This window comes from Tympanuchus pallidicinctus, unplaced genomic scaffold (assembly GCF_026119805.1).
Source record: "Tympanuchus pallidicinctus isolate F22 unplaced genomic scaffold, pur_lepc_1.0 scaffold13, whole genome shotgun sequence".
Classification (NCBI taxonomy): Eukaryota; Metazoa; Chordata; class Aves; order Galliformes; family Phasianidae; genus Tympanuchus; species Tympanuchus pallidicinctus.
The window spans coordinates 16,567,242-16,585,298 of NW_026294648.1; the positions used below are offsets into that span (position 1 = coordinate 16,567,242).

The 18,057-nt window shown below is 52.6% G+C and overlaps 2 protein-coding genes across 6 annotated transcripts in view; one reads left to right on the plus strand and one right to left on the minus strand.

Annotated features, from left to right (window-relative positions):
- HTR2C (5-hydroxytryptamine receptor 2C) overlaps positions 1–117 on the minus strand; it is a 276,338-nt gene extending 276,221 nt beyond the window's left edge. For both annotated transcript variants that reach the window (XM_052672845.1, XM_052672841.1), the window contains exon 1: positions 89–117. The gene's annotated coding sequence lies outside the window, so the exon portion shown is untranslated. The remainder of the gene's footprint in view (positions 1–88) is intronic.
- Positions 118–1,381: 1,264 nt separating this feature from the next.
- GDPD2 (glycerophosphodiester phosphodiesterase domain containing 2) lies at positions 1,382–17,889 on the plus strand. 4 transcript variants are annotated; one of them, XM_052673296.1, is made up of 16 exons: positions 3,776–3,911; positions 9,964–10,107; positions 11,033–11,136; positions 11,246–11,339; positions 11,515–11,574; positions 11,935–12,033; positions 12,335–12,428; positions 12,868–13,013; positions 13,167–13,249; positions 13,769–13,919; positions 14,384–14,599; positions 15,494–15,645; positions 15,944–16,091; positions 16,275–16,357; positions 16,748–16,776; positions 17,067–17,889. In XM_052673296.1, exons 2-16 carry the CDS (start codon positions 9,994–9,996, stop codon positions 17,117–17,119), a joined length of 1,626 nt encoding a protein of 541 aa, XP_052529256.1. In that variant the 5' UTR covers positions 3,776–3,911; positions 9,964–9,993; the 3' UTR covers positions 17,120–17,889. The 4 variants fall into 4 exon arrangements, with proteins under 4 accessions (XP_052529255.1, XP_052529253.1, XP_052529256.1 ...); XM_052673295.1 differs by lacking the exons at positions 3,776–3,911; positions 17,067–17,889 and adding an exon at positions 1,382–1,757 and having other exon boundaries at positions 16,748–17,049; XM_052673293.1 differs by lacking the exon at positions 17,067–17,889 and having other exon boundaries at positions 3,773–3,911; positions 16,748–17,049.
- The last annotated feature ends 168 nt before the right edge of the window (positions 17,890–18,057 follow it).

Sequence of the window (18,057 nt, forward strand, 5' to 3'; positions counted from 1 at the left end):
GAGCAGGAAGGTCTCAGACTTCAACAAGTGAGGATTTGCTCAAACACAACAGCCCCAGGCACAGAAATAAAAGAAAGAAAACGCTTACCTTCAGAAGGCCTCACTACACAGGGATCTCCAGCAAGGTCCACTTGCCTCCACTGCCAACCCTTAAATGAGAGATGGGAAGGGGTGAGTCCTGGCTCCAGCCCTTCCACTCACTCAGGCACATTGCTTGCACCTGAGCTCCCCTCGGCTGGTCCTGCCTTCCACCAGGTGCTCCATCACTGCTTCAAGCTGTGACTTGTATTTCCACTGCAGCAACACGGCTTGATAATTGGAGTAGGACTGATGTAATAACATGCTTGTAGATAGAAAAAGATTCCTGCAACCGCTGAACGCTGTTAATGTCACCAAAATACAGTTATTCAATAACCTGTAGAAATGCATTTCTGGCAGCAGTGAACTGCTCAAGCAGTGCCCTCATCAAATCATTACAGTCAGCATTGCAGGGAGTATAAAATTAGACACCTGAAGTAGTTTATACATTGCACTGTTCTAATGGTCACTTTGCAAATTAGCACAAGTGTTTGCATTGCAACAGAACTGGATATCGATAAGCATAAATCAGAGCTCATAATTAACACTACTTAAGTGATTCTTTGCCTCATCTGTATGAAATGATTCCAGAAGATCATTCTGATGTCAGATTTCTATCTTTGAACAAGAACTGATGATCACACAAGTAAACACACAAGGAGAACACAGCAAATACGCCTGTAACTTTGCTGTAGTGGGAAGCATACAGCAATCTCTGCTATCCACAAAGCTGATCAAGGCTACATCTAACCCTCAGTTTGCAGAAGTCTCCAGGAGGACTGTAACATCACAACAGCTTTGTCAGCTTTCCACTTTCCCCATCCCCCAAACTACTGATTACCAACAGCATTCAGGAGCAGAATATCAGTGCTACAAACAACAGCCTGGCTCCAGCAACCTCCACCTGCAGTTCACAATTGATTTGTAAGAGTTTACCACGCACTGAATTCTTCTGCTTAATTTACAGTTCCTGTTGCATCCCTACATTGAGCTTGTTCTATTCACGGTCACTCTGATCATTCTCCTCCACGCTCCTCTTTCCTCACCACTTCTCTTGTTTCTCAAACAATCCTGTTTTGTTTCCTTCCATCCTAGCCTGTGTACTCGAGGACTGCCTCCAACACACACAGTATTTGCTTGGCTTTTGCACAGTTCTGCAGAACCCAGAAACAAAGCCTGACAGCGAGTAAACAGCTACAGTGCCAAGACAAATGCCTCTCATGCTGAGCTATGCATATTCTCAGCTCCTCATAACCATCTGTAGCCATAAGATAGATAAGTGCAAGTATCTGAGGGTAGGATTTCTATCCTATAGGTGTATAGCGTGCACTGCAATGAGCTACAACCTGAGATGTTAGCTTCAAGTATAGCAGCAGCTATGATACTAGAAAGCAATGCTTTGCATCTCAACATTCATTTCAACCATTGAATTTCCTCTCAAGACTTCCCCCAAGGCTTTTTCCAAGCATGCTTCCTTAATCCTAGTGCTGGAGATCAGGACTTTAGGCAACAGAACCCCACACCCCAGCATCACCCTGCAGCGACTGGGAAAGAGAAGAACGTAGCCCATGAACTTCACAAACCCTAAAAGCCCTGTGCACCTCCAGCTCACAGAGCAGCTCGTTTCTGACAGACAACACCATCTCATCTGAGCAACCAGGCACTTTCTCAGAAAGAAGGTAAGTTCTGTGAATGGATGTTAGGTCTCTGTGGAAGCATTTTAGTTGGTGGGCACTTTGCTGGCACGCAGAGTAAGAGAGCGTGTCTCTTAAACATAGGAGACAAGAATTACAAGTCTATTTTTATTTCTTAATACAAATTACATTCTCTTCTTGACACAGGATTAAACACTTTATTTAACAGCAATTGTAAATTGACAAAAGGCATAAGAATGAATTAAGATTTTATCAGTCTACATTATGAAGGAAAGCAATTGGCATGTCTTAAACTTCACAAGCTTGCATGAGCTTTGCATTTGGCTGAGATATAAGCAAGCCAGAAGAAAAAGGACCAGACAAAGTAACAATCATCATCTGTGATCAGAACAACAACTCCAGCTGTTTGGAAATCACAGAAGTTCTTCAGATCCATACCTGGCTGCAAGCTGGTCCATGGTAAGACATCAATTAGCACTAGCAAAAGAAACTACAACCAGTGAGGTAAATGACCACCTAATTGACAGCTAGCCAGTACACAGCCAAGAGCTTGTGATATTTCAGGGAGCTGAAAGAACATCTTGAAGGTATTGCAACTAGTACATAAATTGCTTTTAATCCTCCAGCCTTTTGGAGCAGTTAAGCAAAAGTAAAGTCTGTGGATAATGAAGTTCATTACAGGTAGATGTTTAGGTCATACTTCCATGCATTTTACCAGTCTGAACAGTCTGGTAAAGTCCATTTTACCACTGGACAGTCTTAAAGCAAGGTTGCATCCAAGGTGACTATTTATCTAATCTTATTAACTTCTAAACCTGTAGTGTTTGTGTTGATTCACAGACAGAACAAAAGAGCACGCATTCTTTTTATTTTGGCATTATTTCCAATCATGGGTTACAATTCATCTGCAAGCAGCAGCTAAGAGTAAGTCTCCTCCACCAGGCAGCCTATACATACATAAGTTCAAGATGCATTACCAGCCATACAAGGTGTTCATATACACCCACAATGCATTCTTCACTCATCAGAAGGAGCATTTGGATACTCCAAATCTTCACATCCCCTCATCCCCTCCCAGCACTCCAGTTTTGGGAAGCAGGTATCTGTGTAACCTATAAGATCTAGTCCTAATTGGCCAGAACAGATTATTTGTAGCAGGTCCCTCAGGCTGCTGAAGATTTTTACATGTTTAAGCTCTGCCTTTCAGAAGGGCTCCTCCAGTTCATTGCTAGAAGGTTAATGACAGGAACTGAGTTGTTTTCTGCTTTGCTTTCTTCTACACTTTCCAGTAGCAACTCCTCAGCCACATCATTGAGTCTCTCCACGTTGCCAATCACTCCGTATTTAAAACCAGCATCTCTTACAGCTTGATGAAAGCTTCACGGGAGAAAAGACAGGAAGAGAAATTGTATTTAATTTCTCCCACATTTAATGGAGGAAAAAAAAACCCTTCCACAAACTAAGGTGTAAAATCAAGAAAGTTTTCTTGCTGCTGCACAAACACTCCCTGCAGCCCAAGCTGGTTGTTTTTCCCAATGAGCCATAAGCATTTTGATAACATCACTACACACAAGAAACCACAGATAAGGCCTCAGAGATGTTGGTTGCTTTGCAACTCTGGAGGAAAAAAACCCTAAGTAAAGACCACTAACTAGAAGCCCTCTGCAGCATCTCGTACCAATTGAAGGCTTAGAAGAAGGTATGACATAGTAGCTACCAAAATAAGGCAATTACAGACTTAAAGCAAGCATCTCTAACAGATGAATAAAAAGAATAGGGAGAACTGCAGTTTTGGGTTTGTTTTCTTAAAGTTATAACAACTTAGGTACATTGAGCAACTTAATAAAACACTGACCTCAGTAAAGATATTTACTACTGACAAGGACCTTCAATAAGCCATAAGTAATTGCTGCAATAAACAAAAGAATAGAGGCAACTATTCAGGGGAAAAGCTAATTAACCCACATAGCAGCTTTTCCATGACACAACTACACCCCAACCACCACCTAAGAAGCCCTAAGCACCACCCCATCACTCACCACCCTTTACCAGGGACCTTTTATACAGACCTACTCCAACACAGTGCTCTGGAGGCTGGTCATATAAATTTGGCAATGGCAAACAGCTGCTGCTTGTGTATGCTGGGGGAAGGTTGGGACAAGAAGCTGCTTTTGTCTGGTGAGTGTGCTAGTTTTAAGGGCTTTTCTTTCTAATAGTTAAGCTAGTTGCTTATAATGTTTGTAATGCATAAGTTGTAATTGAGCTACATGCGTGGTAAAAGTTACTTTTAGGGAAATACATCTTATAAATGAGCTGCTTTCCTTAAAATAGTGGGTAGTGTTCTAATATCTTTGAGAAACTCTCTAATAACAAAAGCTTGTAGTTATATTGGAAAATGCTATAGACTCGTAAGTGCTATGGGAGTGTAAATAGCTTGTAGCATATCCTGATTCTTAGAAGTGCTGTCTGCTCTTTAACTATCTATCTGAGAATAAGAAAATGGTAGTGAAATAAGCTCTTACGTCTTCTTTCTCTATAGATGGAAAGAGACAGTATCCTGTACTTGGTGGTGTTCTTTGAGTAAGGGCAATTTGAGCTGTTATCTGTGTTAGTGCTTAAATACAAAGCTAAACCTTCTAAGTGCTTGGGAGTCTTAACAGGTATTTGTTATTGAAGGCTTTTTTGTGAGCTTCTTAAGCTAGTTTCTGACTAAAGCACTGATTCACAGTCTATTATCTAGATTCAGAGTCAGTTATCTAGAGTGCTGTGAAGTCCTTGGTGATGCTGTAAGAAAATACATGGCTTAACAGTAAAATTTGAGTCATGATTTCATGGGAAGCTTCTGAAACAAAGGGGAAAAGCAGGTAGCTTAAGTAACAGATAGACTTTTTGTTCTGTGGTGTGCCTTAATGTTGTGATACTGCATCAAGCTTATATTCTGAATGGGGGGGAGAAACAAAAAGCTGCCATTCTGCTGTAGCTATGACTCTAAATAGAAGACAGAGGTGTGCCAGCAGCAAGCACACTATTGTGAGAGATTCTCTCCAGAGTAGCAGTAATGGTACATCAAAAGTTAGTAAACAATAGGAAAAAAGGCTATATACACTTAGTACTATAGGGGAGTCATTGAAGTGACAGTTACAAGGGGTTTGTTCTTACTGACAAGGGAAATACAGTATTTCTTCTGAGGAGAAATCATAAATTTAATTGGGAAATAGCATGAATCACTGCTACTGCTGTAGGATGTGCTTCAGTGTGGAGCAACAGGGGCGGCTCTGCAGGGTGCCTGTGCTGCCTCCTTCACTGAGTAATGCCCATAGCAGAGCTTCTAGTAAAGCAACTATCCGTGCAGAGGAAGGGAATTAACTACAAAATAGCTCTGCTACGATGAAACTAGTTGATTTTCTCTGTAGATAACTGTAAAAAAAAAAAAAAAAGCTGAAGAGTCAAAAAGATTCCAAGTCACACATGGGTATATTCTGAGTATCGTTTTATATCGTGTCTTCAATGTAGCACTTAAGATTTGGCTTCTGTTTATAATTGTGTGGCTTCAGTTAATTATGCAACAAGGCAAATAGGAAATGGGAAACGATAAACATCTTCAAATCCTAAACTAGTCCAAGTTACAACTTGGAAGAAGCTGCACCTAAACAAGGTTATTTCAGCTCAGTGTATAGATCTCAGAGCACGTTTCTGACAGAAAGATCAGAATCTGGAAGCTGAACTTTTTCTAGTGGCAGCAAGATTTCCTTGTTTGAGTTCTTCCTGTTTTTATCTGCTTCCACCATGCAGCAAAGAAAAGTCTTGCATTATCGTGACTTCAGATATGCCATGATACTATTCCCTAAAAGTCATTTCCTGTTTATCAGCATCCAGCCTGAGGTTTGCCATTGTGAGCAGCCTGAACTCTTAATATTTGCTTGCACTTCATCCTCAGAACTCCTATCATTAATCTCAATTACTGCCCCCAAATGATTAGCACTTCCAAAGATCAGCTCTGTGCTGCTTTCATGTGCTTTGGGAATGCAAACCATAAGGACCACCCATGCAAGTTTTGCTCAAGTGATTTGCCTCGTATGATATGAACTTAGTGGTGGGGGCTGAAATAAATGCAGTTCTGCAGGTTTTTCCTCATGCTTGCTAATACCCTCTGGTGGGGCCACACATCATGTGTTGTGGTCAGTTTTTCAGTGGTCTCCTCACTGCAAGGAAGACTTTAAGGTGTTAGAGTGGGGCAGTGAAGCTGGGAAGGGTCGGGAGCATCAGTCTTATGGGGAGCAGGTGAGGCTGGGATGGTTTGGATTGGAGAAGAGGCTTGGGGGGACCTTATGGTGGCTCTCCATCTCTGTGCAAGGAGGTTGTGGTGAGTTGGGGGTCGGCCTCTGCTCCTGCGATAGGTGATAGGATGAGAGGTGACGGCCTCACGTTGTGCTACAGCAGGTTCAGATTGGATGTTAGCTTCCTCCCAGAAGGAGCAGTGATGCAGTGGGGTCACCATCCATGGAGATGCTCCAGATCCGTGGTGATGGGCATGGTGGGATGGGCTGGGCTTGGGGAGCTTCACGGTCTTTTCTAACCTGATTGATTCTATGGAGGAAAAAAAAAAAGCCAAACAAACAGCCCTAGCCACTGAAAGTAGTGCTATGATCCATATTGACGTGTCTCAGGTGAGGGGAGAGTGAAGCAACCAGCGCGGGAGGTGACCGGCGAGGCTCAGCCAGCGGCCGGGCAGCGTGGGCCGAGCGCGCCCCCTGGCGGCATGCAGCGGGCAGACCCGGCGCACGTGCCAGTACCCAACATGGCTTCCGCCCCCTTAACGCTATGAGACGCCGCTGCCCTCACGCAATATGGCTGCCTCCGTGGGGCAGCGGCAGGGTTAAAAATGGCCGCAGCCTCACAAAGGATCGAAATCGGGGGTCTGCGTGGAAGGAGTGGGCCTCCCTTAGAGCCCACAGGATCGGGCAGGGCTGCACGGGACGGCCAAGAGCCAGCGAAGAGAGTCATAGAGAGACCATAGAGTGCGGGGCGGCCTAGCCACAGACTGGCAGCTGCGAGACAGCGCCTCCTGGTGGCGGACGTCTGCGCGGCTCGAGGCGCCCCATGCTGCGTGTCTCGGTTCCCCATTTCCGCAGTGACCTTCGTCCCCACTCGTGCTCGGGATTTTCCTGCCTACCTGTATTGTTTCTCGGTTTCTGTCCCTCCCTGCTGCCCGCAGTCATCCATTTGTAACCTGCGACCCTGACTCCAGATATCCTTTGCTCCTTTGCTCCACTCGTGGTCATAGCAGTACTATCTGCCTGTTCCTCGAGGAATGGAGCAATTAAAGAATATTGCGCTGCTGCTGTGCTCTGATCCATCTGTTGATAAGACCTTGCAGATGTACTCAATCAGCACATTTTGCAGAGCCGTTTACTGGTTAGTTGCCAAAGCTATAAATGATGGTGTAGAACAGCTGGGAGCAGTGGAATGTCAGTCAGGTCTGGTGGATAGCACACTGCTGCTGGATGCTGTAACTTCCCCATGCTTTGATGCCCTCAGCTCAGTGAATTGGCAGAAGATGATGGGGAAAGGTGTCATTGCTCATCCTTCAGCTGTATTGAGACCCACAGATGAGGATACAGCTGTGGGAGATGGAGAGCTAGCCATGTCCATCTGCAGGTGGCATCAGGTTGATGTCTGGGAACCTCCTTTAGCAAAATGTGGATGCATTACCCTCAGCCTGAGACAAGAAACTGCTTTTACTCTGTGCTTTAACCTTCACGGCATTCCCTAATGCCTGTTGTGTGAGGGTCAGCCCTGGGTCGTGTCTACCCAAGGCCGCCTCTGCAGGGAAGGGAGCCTCAGCCCGGGCTGTGGGCTCAGAGCAGCCCCTTACTGGGAGACCCAGCAGTGCCTCCATCCTCCCTCCTGCAGCCTTAATCCTCCCTGTGCGTGGGCTGCCTGCAAACTCCCCCGTGCTTCCCCCCCTCCCTCCCCCCCCAGGGCCCCTTCCTCGCTTCTCGAGCAGCCACAAAGCCTCGGGCACAAAAGGCTCTCCCGTCGCCCTCCGTGACCCCCCCGACTGCTGCCCGCCCTCATCGGCTTGTGCGGGCCTGCAGGCGGCACCGACAGCCCCGTCGGGCCACGAACACACCCAGCAGGGTGTGAGCGGGCGGCACGGAGCCGAGCTGCGCACCGGCACCAGCCTGGGAGCTCAGCCCAGCGCTCACCTGGTTGCTCGGTACCCGCTGTCGGAGCCCGACGGGGAGCAGGTATTTCCCCGCGGGAAGCACCGAGGGGGCGGCCGCGTGGTTGGCAGGGAGTCAAAAATGGGGGGGGTATTGCCCTGATGGAGGGTGGGGAGGGGAAGGGAGTGGCTGCGCCGCTCCTCCTGGTTGCGGGGATGGAGAGCGCAGGGGGTTGCGGAGCACGAGGCTGGGAGTGGGGTCTGCGGAGCTGTGGAATTGCCCCAGGAGCTCTGTTCACCTTCCCATGGGGGCAGCAGGGGTTGAGCTCTAGGCTCAGGCTGGGTGACACGGTGGGTGTGTGGATGGCGCTCTGCTTGTGGGCATCAGGTTGTCCTGTGCCAGCACCCCAGGGATGCAGCCCCCCATTCCCCCCCATCCACAGGGGGCTGTGGGCATGTACATAGCTGTTCCAGCAACTGTAGCAGGGCTGGCAGTACTCTGTGGGGTTGCCTGCTGAGAGCTGAAGGAGGGCTTCTTGAAGTCCCAACGGTACCCCAGATACCCTCCTATGAAGCTGTAGCCAAAGCTGTGCAACGTTTGTTGTCTGTGCAGTACCTGCTGCCTGTCCAGCCCTCCTCTATTTGGGACCTATGCCCTGTGCACAGATGTTGTGTGGTTACTTCTGGTGCTGCAGCTTGCAATCCAGCTTCCAACTGGGGGGGAACAGGGTGGCATTTTACCTCTTAAAATGCTTTCAGCACCCTGCAGACCACGCCAGCAGTGTGGGCATGTGGCCAGCCCTGTGCTACTGCTGCCAGGCTTGGGTCCCTGGCCAGCCTTGTGCTGTCTGTGCACAGTAAGCTCGGCTGTGTAGGGCTGAAGTTCAGCTGCAGTCACTCCCACTGTACTTCATACCCTGCGTGGGATCCAGCGTGTGTGTGTGTGTGTGTGTGTGAGTGAGTGTCAAGGTTTCCCTGAGCAGGGCTGACACCAGTGCTTGGATGCTATCAGCAGCAAGAGGGGTCAGGAGCAAGTTGTAGGGGATGCTGTCTGCGCCCACTGCTCCATGGTGGAAATGACTTCTGTCTGTGAGCCCCTGAGCTTTGGCATCAGGGAGAGAAACTTGCTGGAGTCCAGCTCTCCTTATCATGGTGATGGCTGTGTCATCTCCCAGTTTGCATAGCACCTGTTAGTCCTCATGGTGTGGGAACTGTCCCAGGAATGTTCTCCTAAACAAGCGGAGATCTTGCATTTGTGTGGGAGTCGTGCCTGGGACTTGTGCAGGGAGATAGGCGTGTGCTTTGCCAGGTTAGAGTGGGACGTGGCCCTGTTGGGCTTCCTACCCCCAGGTTTGGAGAGAATGTGGCCTTGTGGTGAAGGCTGGGAACGTGGCATGTTCTGGGGTCCTACGGGGTTGCAGTGAAATGGGAGTCTGGCTCTGCAAGAGTAATGGTGCTGCTTGGGGTGGGTTGCAGGCTTCTCAGCTGATTAAAGAGGTTGGGATGATGGAGGGAGTGGGGAATCTCTGCAGCAGGGCAAGCAGTAGTGAAGATGGGGTTTCAAGGTGTGCCTAGAGGCAGACCCTGTTTGGGGCTCTCTGCTTCATCCAGCTAAGAACCAGGAGCATGGGGACCACAGCAGAGCTTCCCAGCCCTTCTCCCATTTTGGGCCACTAGCAGCCCTGCACCCAGCTATGGTCCTGCAGCTGTGGGGTGCCAGCACTGCCAGAGCCTGGATCCTGCACTGTGTCCTTGCTCTCAGGCAGAGCCCCAAACTCTGGGCTGGAGCTGGCCCTGCTCTCTGCTAGCTCTGGGCTTGCTGTAGCTCGTTGTGCGTAAGGTGCTGGGGCAGCCTGCTGAACTAGTTGGGCTGCATTGCCTGCTCTGCTCTGCTGCCCTGGCACAGTGCCTCACCTGAGAACGTGGCCAGCAGCCCCGCTATGTCCCAGGGCCGTGGGGCAGTGGCTTCTACCTCCAGCCAGGATGCTGCAGTGCCCCATCCCTGTGGGGCTTGGACTTGGTGTGTGTAGAGGTCTGTGCCAACACTGTGTGCATCCCGTGCAGGACACTGACCCGCTGCGACAGCCCTGCACCATGGCAGACCCTCCTGGCTGCTGCCGCCCATGTGCCACCTGCCTGCTGTGCCTCTACAGCTGCCAGTGGATCACTGCCAAGAAGGAGAAGAGGAGGGGTCTGAGAACCACCAAGGTGATACTGTGGGTGATGCTGAGCTGGGACTGGTTCTGAGCCCCAGGAGAGCTTGGTGTGCCCTGGGACCCCCCTCTGCCTAGGGGCTGCCCTGGGAGCGGTGAGAGGGAAGACATGAAGGTGTCAGGGTGAGGATGAGCCCTCTTCCTTCTAGGTGACAATAAGGGCAGCACAGCAGCATGAGGCTGAGCTCATCCCCTGCCCCACTGGGCACGCGTTTGTGGCAGGCTTTGCACGTGCCTGGAGCTGAGCGTGGTGTGGGCATGTCCTGGGATGCAGGGTGCCCAACGAGGCACGTGGGAGGCACAGTGCCTGGGCAGGGTGCGGCCCCCCCCGGGGGGGGCTGGCAGGGGGTGTCCCCAGTGATTTGTAACCCAACACAGGGGTGAGGCCCTGGGATTCTCCGAGGTCTCCAACTCCCATGGGAGTGGCTGTGCCGTGGCTTGTCCCATCTTGCCAGAAATGTAAGAATTGGTCCAGGCTGCTGGCTGTCCCGCTTGGCACCTGGCACATCCCTGCACATGTGGGGCTGGGGATGGAGAGCCTGGAGCTGGACCTGGTGTTGGTTGGGTGGGCAGAAGTAGCCTGGGGGCTCCTGCAGCTGCTCAGCCCTTCTAGTCAGACTAGTCCACGCACAGCCCTGCAAACTGGGGATGGCACCTAGCTCCTTTCCCAGTCCCAGCCTGCTTTTGAGGCTGCTGCAGGGGGACAGGAGGCCGTATCAGCCTTAGGGCTGCTCTCCAGCCTGGCATCCGCTGCTTCTGAGCTTGTAGTGGGAGGTGTTTGTTCCCAAAAGAGCTCTCCTGGGCAGCTCAGTGCCTGGACCCTTGCTCCCTGCTCCAGGCTGAGCCTTGGGCCTCAGCATCTGGCTGTGGTCTGGATGTCATGCAGATGTGTGCATGCTTGTCTTCTCTCTGGCTTTCAGTGTGACTGCAGCTGGTTTTTCTTCCTCTTCTGTGTCTTCCTCTTCACGTTGGTGTGGCTCTACATTGCCATCATCATCCTCAATGATTTCCACAACTTTAATGAGTGAGTAGGATCCCGCATCCAGCCTGACCTCCTCCACCTCTTCCCCCCCCTCCCACCCTCTATGCCACCCATCCTTCTGTGTGTAAAACCCAACCTTTTACTTTTACAGGTTCATCTTCAAGCAGCAGAAGCTGTGGCTAGACTGGTCCCTGATCCTGTTAATAGCAACAGCTGTGCTCATCACTTACTCAGCTGTGCTGTTGGTGAGCCCTGCTGATTCCCTCTGGGTGGGCAGGGGTATGGATCAGTGCTGGGCATGAGCCAGCTGGAGCCTGAAGACCCTGTATGCATTGGGGGAGGGGGGCAAAGCTCCAGTGTGCCTTTTGAGAGCTGAGATACAGAGTTCAGACAAGCTTTGACAACTCCTCCTTCTTTCAGGTCCTTGCTTTGTGCTTGCAGCTCTGTGGCCAGCCCTTGAAGCTGCACTGGCTGCACAAGGTGAGGCTGTTGGTGCAGGAAGATGATACATACCCTGGCTGTCTGCATGCTGGGCACATAATCTGCCTGGTCCTCTCCCACTGCTTTCTGATCCTTGGTAGCCACCTGGGATCCTGGTCCTTGAGAAACTGAGACCAGCCTGCTGGGGCTGTGTGTGGACAGCAGCTGTTTGTCCTTCAGCCCCAGGTCTCTGGATGGGACTATTCTCCTTGCTCCACATGTGGGGTACTGAGTTCAGCTGTGGATCAAGATGGGGGGGAAGGACATCTAAAGGACTGGGGGGGGCTTGGGAGGGAGGGCCTGCTGGTCTAGAGGATGGTGATGTGTACAATCTTAACTGCCCTGTGCTGCTTGACACAGGTCCTGCTGATCATAACTGCCCTCGTGGTGGCTGCAGCCTTCACAGGGCTGGGAATAAAGTGGGCAGAGGAGTGGAGAAGTGCACGCATCTCCCTGCAGGTGAGTTGGCTCCCATGCTGTCCTGTTATGGAGGCTTGTGGGGACAAGATGAGGAATTGTGCCTGGGCTTCCCAGCATGACTGTGTGCCATGAGGGCTAAGCCCTGTCCCAGCTTGGTCTGTGCAGTCCTGCCTGGAGCAGCTGTAGTCAGGGTGAGGGGACTGGAGGGAGACCTTGTCCTTTTCTCCCTGGCATTGAGGCTGTCCCACTGATGCTGGCTGTAACGGTAGATCCCTGCTATTGGATTTTGAGGACAGGGGCTGGGCTTGTGATGTCTGACACCCTGCCTTTGTCTTTCCAGGCAACAGGTCCCTTCCTGCACATTGGGATTGTGGGAGGAATGACGCTCCTTGCCTGGCCATTGGCCAGCGTCATCTACCGCACCCATAGCACAGGTAACCCCCCCCAGGGTCTCCACCTCTCCCTACAGCTGGCTGCTCTGTTTCCTGCACTCCACCGAGAGGCACTGGCAGCAGAGTAGTGCACAGGGAGCAGTGGTGCAGCGGGGATGACTGAATTCTGGTACTGATGTATCAGCTCTGCTTCTATTTGCTGTTTTATTTTTATAGCTGGGTGCACCTCCAGCCCAGACTGCTTTGCAAATGGAGGAGAGGTGCAGATTGCAGTCTGGGCCCTGCAGAAGTCCTCTGTTGGGGTGCAAGGGCATGTGGTGGGCCAAGAAGAAACCTGCAGTGTTCTTGAGGTTGAAGATGCAGTGCCTGACCTAGGGCAGCTTTAAGTGAATGCTGAAAGAAGCAGCATCAGCGTGTTCCCAACAGCCTGCAGAAAGCTTCCTATGCACCTCACCCCTGCACCTCCTGTGTCTTTCTCCAGGCCTCAAGGTGTTCCTGCTGCTTGCATACTCTGCAGTGATGATTGCCCTTTACCTGGCTCCCCTTGGGATCACTTCACCCTGCATCATGGAGGAGAACCAACTGCCCCCCAAGCCAGCCCTGGTTGGCCACAGAGGAGCCCCTATGGTGAGCAACAGCACATGCACAGCACTCGAGGTGACATGAAGCTGTAGGGCACTGGTGCATGGCTGAGAGGTGCCTGAAGCAACACAGCTGGAGGATGTGGGTGAGGAGGGTGCTGTCTGCCCCTTTCTGAGCTCACACTTGCTCCCTTTCCAGCTGGCCCCTGAAAACACCCTCATGTCTCTCCGCAAGGCAGTGAACTGCGATGTGCAAGTCTTTGAGACAGACGTCATGGTGAGGTAAAGGGGCAGCAGGACTCAGAGGGAGGAAGGGGCCTGTGTGTCCTGGGATGTCACTCTCCATGTGGGCGCCTGCAGGACTGGCACAGTCTTCATTTGGAGTCTGCCCTGCTCAAGGGCTCTGCCAGTATCACCTCCCCAGCATGGCCCTGGCTGTAGCTGGGTGTCCCAGAAAGCTGGGGAAGGTGCTGGGTTTCTCCTGTTCATCCAGGCTGCCTTTCAGGCCATTAGGAAGGAGGCACCACTTGGGGGGGGGGAGGGCACTATTTGAAGAGCAGCCCCTGGGCCCTCATCTCATGCAATCCTCCTGTTGCAGGGAGCAAGAAGCTGTGTGATTCCTGGCTTGGCTTCTTGGTGCTTTCTGCTTCCTGGAGGCTGATCTCTCTTGTGCAAAAACTCAGCAGTAGGCTTGGGGTGGAAGTTACTTTTAGAAAGTGGCTGGGAGAGGATAGAAATGGCAGGGCAGTGTTAAGAGGCAAACAGCTTGTGATACAACCTCCTTCTCTGCTCTCTTGCCAGTGCTGATGGGGTCCCATTCCTCATGCATGATGAGAAGCTCACTAGGACCACCAATGTGCAGACTGTATTCCCTGAGAGAGCCACCCTGAACAGCACTGCCTTCAACTGGACAGACCTCCAGCAGCTCAATGCTGGCAGCTGGTTCCTGGAGGTCAGGGTGCAGGGATGGGTGCACTGGGGGGGGGAGGAGGGGAGTAAAACAAGAGCCCTGCCCTGTGCTGTGCTCCCTCTGCAGTCACCTGAGCAGTGTAAAGGAGCACTTTCATGCCTGCATGGATCCCTGGGGTGCAGTTACACCCTGTGCTGGCTGCTGCACCTGGGGTTTGCTCTGAGTCACAGGGAGGTTGGGTTGTGGGGAGATGTCTCATGCCCTGCTGGTGCTCACGCTGAGCTGCACAGCCTGCCTGGGCATGGATGTGGCTGGGGCAATGCTGTTCAGTGACTAATGAACTGCTGAATGCCCAGAGGTGCTGGGGCTGCTGGATCAGTGCTATTAGTGGGCAGGAGGGGAGAGGTGCCCTGTGCTCATCCCGTGGTGGGAGGCTGGAGCAGCACTGGTGGGAGGTGGAGGCACGCAGGCTCTGCCCATGGTGGCTGACTCTCTTTCCCTCCTAGAGGAGACCATTTTCCAGTGTGCAAAGTCTTTCACATGGCGATCGCGTGCAGGCGACTCGGCAGAAGATCCCATCCCTGGAACAGGTATTGGATGCAGCCAAGGAAAGCAATATCTCCATCATGTTTGACCTCCGGCCAGAGAACCACAGCGATTACCAGAGCTTTGTCAATGCCACCCTGGAAGTCATCCTACAGTCTGGCATCCCACTGCAGCAGGTGAGCTGCCCACCAGGTGCTGCATCCTGCTGTCACACTGAGCATCTCTATCTCCCCACACACCCCATTGCCATCTGTGCTTCCTGCTCGGCCATCCTGTTGTACGACAACCCCATAAGCAGCTGATGACCAGTCCTTGGCATGGTAGCATAGTCCTGAAAGAGATCCCATGGTTCTCTAGCTGGGAGAACTTGCCAAGAGTTGGAGGTAGTACATAAAGCTGCAAATACTTATTTCCGAGAACTGGCCACTCTGGTACGTAAACAGTGACTCACTCAGCCAAGGGAGGGGAGCATGGGTACAAGTGCATGAAATCGATGCTCCCTGTGCTGCACCACACCTCTCTGTGCAGTTCCTTGACTTGCTGCAGCCGCCTCAGTTTCCTTTGTACTTCGTTGGCTTCAGCAGCGTGAGGCACATGGTACCCTGCAGGGCTGGAGGAGCACCCAAATTGCTTTCCTTGTGGGAACTCAGGGCACAGTACTGTAATGTTGGCCTGGGGTGCATTCTTGCTGCAGTTGTGGCCAAAAGCGTGCTCTGTTCAATACTTCAGGGACCCAGGATGATGTCAGTGCCCTGCAGTGGCTTTCTTAGGCTGGAGTTGCTTTCTCCTTTCAGTGGGGTTTGTGCTTCCTTCTTGGCTGGGATGAGTTCTTGGACTGCCCTGGCTGAAATCCTCCAGGAAAATCACAGAGCCATAGAATCATTTGAGTTGGAAGGGACCCTTAAAGGTCATCTGATCTGATTCCCCTGCACTGAACGGGGACACTTATAGCTCAAACAGGTTGCCCAGGGCCTGGTCCAGCCTGACATCCAGTGTGTCTGGGAGTGGGGCAGTGTCTGCAGAGCCCTGGAGTGTCTCTTCCTTACACACATTCCCTGGCTCTTGCCTAGGTCCTGTGGCTGCCAGATGGGTTCAGGGAGCAGGTCAAACAACAAGTCCCAGGCGTTCAGCAGATTTATGGCCGGAAGAGACTCCAGGATGAGAAGGAGCCACTGCTGCATGTCAACCTGCCCTACCAAGACATGAGCTCTGAGGAGATCAAGTGAGAGCCTGGGAAGGGGAGTGGGCTACGAGTCTGGGGTCCAACAGAAGCGAGGCCCCAGCAGGGCTGAGAGCTGGGCAGAGGCTGCAGCCTGGCATGCCCCAGAGCTGCTATGGGGGATGGAGGCTGCAGCTCTCTGTCTGGCCAGCAAGTCTGCCCTGGGTCTGGCTCTCCAGACAGTTGCTCTACGTGGCTGCAATTGCTGGATCGCATCCCAGACATGCAGGCCTCTCTGCCACGAGCTGAGCATGCTGGCACCTCACTGTCTGCCATGCTGACCACGGCTCTCCCTGCGCAGGCAGTACCGCCAGGACAACATCTCAGTCAACCTGTACGTGGTGAACCAGCCCTGGCTCTTCTCTGTGCTGTGGTGCTCAGGGGTGAGTTCTGTCACCACCAATGCCTGCCAGGTGCTGAAGGAGATGAAACGCCCCATCTGGTTGCTGGTAAGCAAAACCTCTGTCCTAGTGCAAAGCTTCCTTGCCTGAGTTGTGGGTCTGGTCCTGCGGCTGCATGCAGGGTGGGCTTTGCTCTGTGCTGTGCTGGTGTGGCAGTGTGACCTTGCAGACCTTGCTGTGTACAGGACTGTGCCAGCAGTGGTGCTTAACACTTGGCTTGTCACCTTGCAGCCCAGCAGCACGTACCTCATGATCTGGATTGTTGTAGACTGTGTCTCCTTCCTGATGATCCTCTGGGCCTTCCTCTTGATGAAGTAAGTTGGACCCCTGGGGTAGTTGTTGGGGAGGCTGCAGGGTGCCCTGGCTGGTGAACCCCCATGCGTGTGCCATCTGCTGCCACCCACTCTGGGCTGATGTCCTGAGGCCCCTTGGCTGGGAGAAACATCACTGTGCAAAGGTAGCTCTTACCACCACACTGCTGCTAAAAGCATGGCTTGGCCCTTCCCGAAGCAGCTGCACTCACCAGTTTCCTGTGCACCCCAGGGCTGAGGCTAGGGGACCTTGCTCTGCCCCAGCACCACATACCAGGAGCAAACAGTTGTTTGCTGTGGGGCCCTGCAGTCTGTAGCTGGGAGCTCATGGGAAGGAAGGAGGAGGGGGTGCCCAGACTGACGTGCTAACATCGATCCTGCTCCATCTCCTAGGAAATGCTCCCAGCGAAGGCGGACGGCTGGTGAGTGCACAGACGCCGGCTCTTCTGTCCCTGGAGGCTCCCTGCAGGCAGCCAGCCTGCCCCAATGGAGTGTGACTGAGCCCTGCAGACTTTGAGATGGCTGAGGGAGGGAAGGGAATCCCAACGCAGGGAGTTCCTGCCCTGCTCTCAGCAAACTGTCCTGTGGGATGGTGCTGGGGATGCCCATACTCCCCAACTCTGCTCCAACCAGCTTTTTGGGCAGGTGTGCCTGCCGCTGCGGGGTGGTGGCTGCAGTCAATGACTGTTTGCTTTCTCTTCTTTCTCTCCAGAGTCTGAGACGGACGTGCTGCTCACAAAGATCAACAGCCTGATGCAAGACTGACCCCTCCAGCCTGCAGCAGCCATGGGGAGGGGCAGCTGGAGAGGTTCACAGCTCAGGCACGGAGTGCTACCCAGGCTGGATCCAAGGCTCCTTTCCTTTGCAGCTTCCTGAGCTTGCAGCCTTCCTGGCTCCTGATGTGGTGCAGAACTACTCATCCGTGAAGACCTGGAACTGGGTCTCTTGCTCCTGCAGGCAGCGAGGGAACAGAGCTGGGGCAGGGGGCAGCTGCTGCTGCTGCCTTGTGTCCTGAGAGCTGAACTTTTCTCCAGGACCAAGACCTCAGCCCTGGGGTGCTCGGTTGGAGGCTGGTGGGGGTCTGAGTCATTGTTTGGTGCGGGGGTATGGCAGCCTGCTGTCAGCAGCCGCACTGGTGATGGGGAAACCTTGTTTAACGTGCTGCTGCCCAGGGGTGGGAGGTGAATAGGAAGGGAGGTGCAGGGTTGGCACGTGATGGACGGGGAGCAGAGCAGAGCCCTTTGTTCCCAGTGCTGGGGATGAGAGCTTTGCCCCCTCCTGCTGCTGGCTTTGTGCTTGCTGGCTGGGGTGCCCGCTCCCCCCGCAGCCAGTCGTGGGGACGGGGAGCGGGGGCTGGGGGTGGAGGGAACCTGGGCCACGGTGCCCCTACGGTGCTGCACAGCGGCAGGGGCTGCACCAGGGTCGGGAGCACTGTTACTCAGCATCGGGCACTTTGAACTTGGAGAGGGGAGTCTGTTTCACTTGCTCCTGCCTATTTATGTCAATAAATCAGCTGAGAGATAGACGGTCCTTTACCAGCGGCGAGTTCGGCATAACTCTTTCCTCTCCCCTTTTCAGTTTTTCCTTCCCAGCTCGGGGCAGAGCAGCGATTCGCGGTGTATCCGTGCCACCTAGCGCCGGCGTGGGGAAGCGCCGTCGGGGCGGGGGGAGCTGAGACATCTTCTGACCGGGGTCCTCCGCCA

Coding starts and splice junctions, on each gene's coding strand:
- GDPD2 (XM_052673295.1), top strand. CDS start 9,994: ATGGCAGACCCTCCTGGCTGCTGCCGCCCATGTGCCACCTGCCTGCTG. Junction 11,575..11,934: donor AGCTGCACTGGCTGCACAAG/GTGAGGCTGTTG, acceptor TGCTTGACACAG/GTCCTGCTGATCATAACTGC. Junction 12,429..12,867: donor CTACCGCACCCATAGCACAG/GTAACCCCCCCC, acceptor GTCTTTCTCCAG/GCCTCAAGGTGTTCCTGCTG.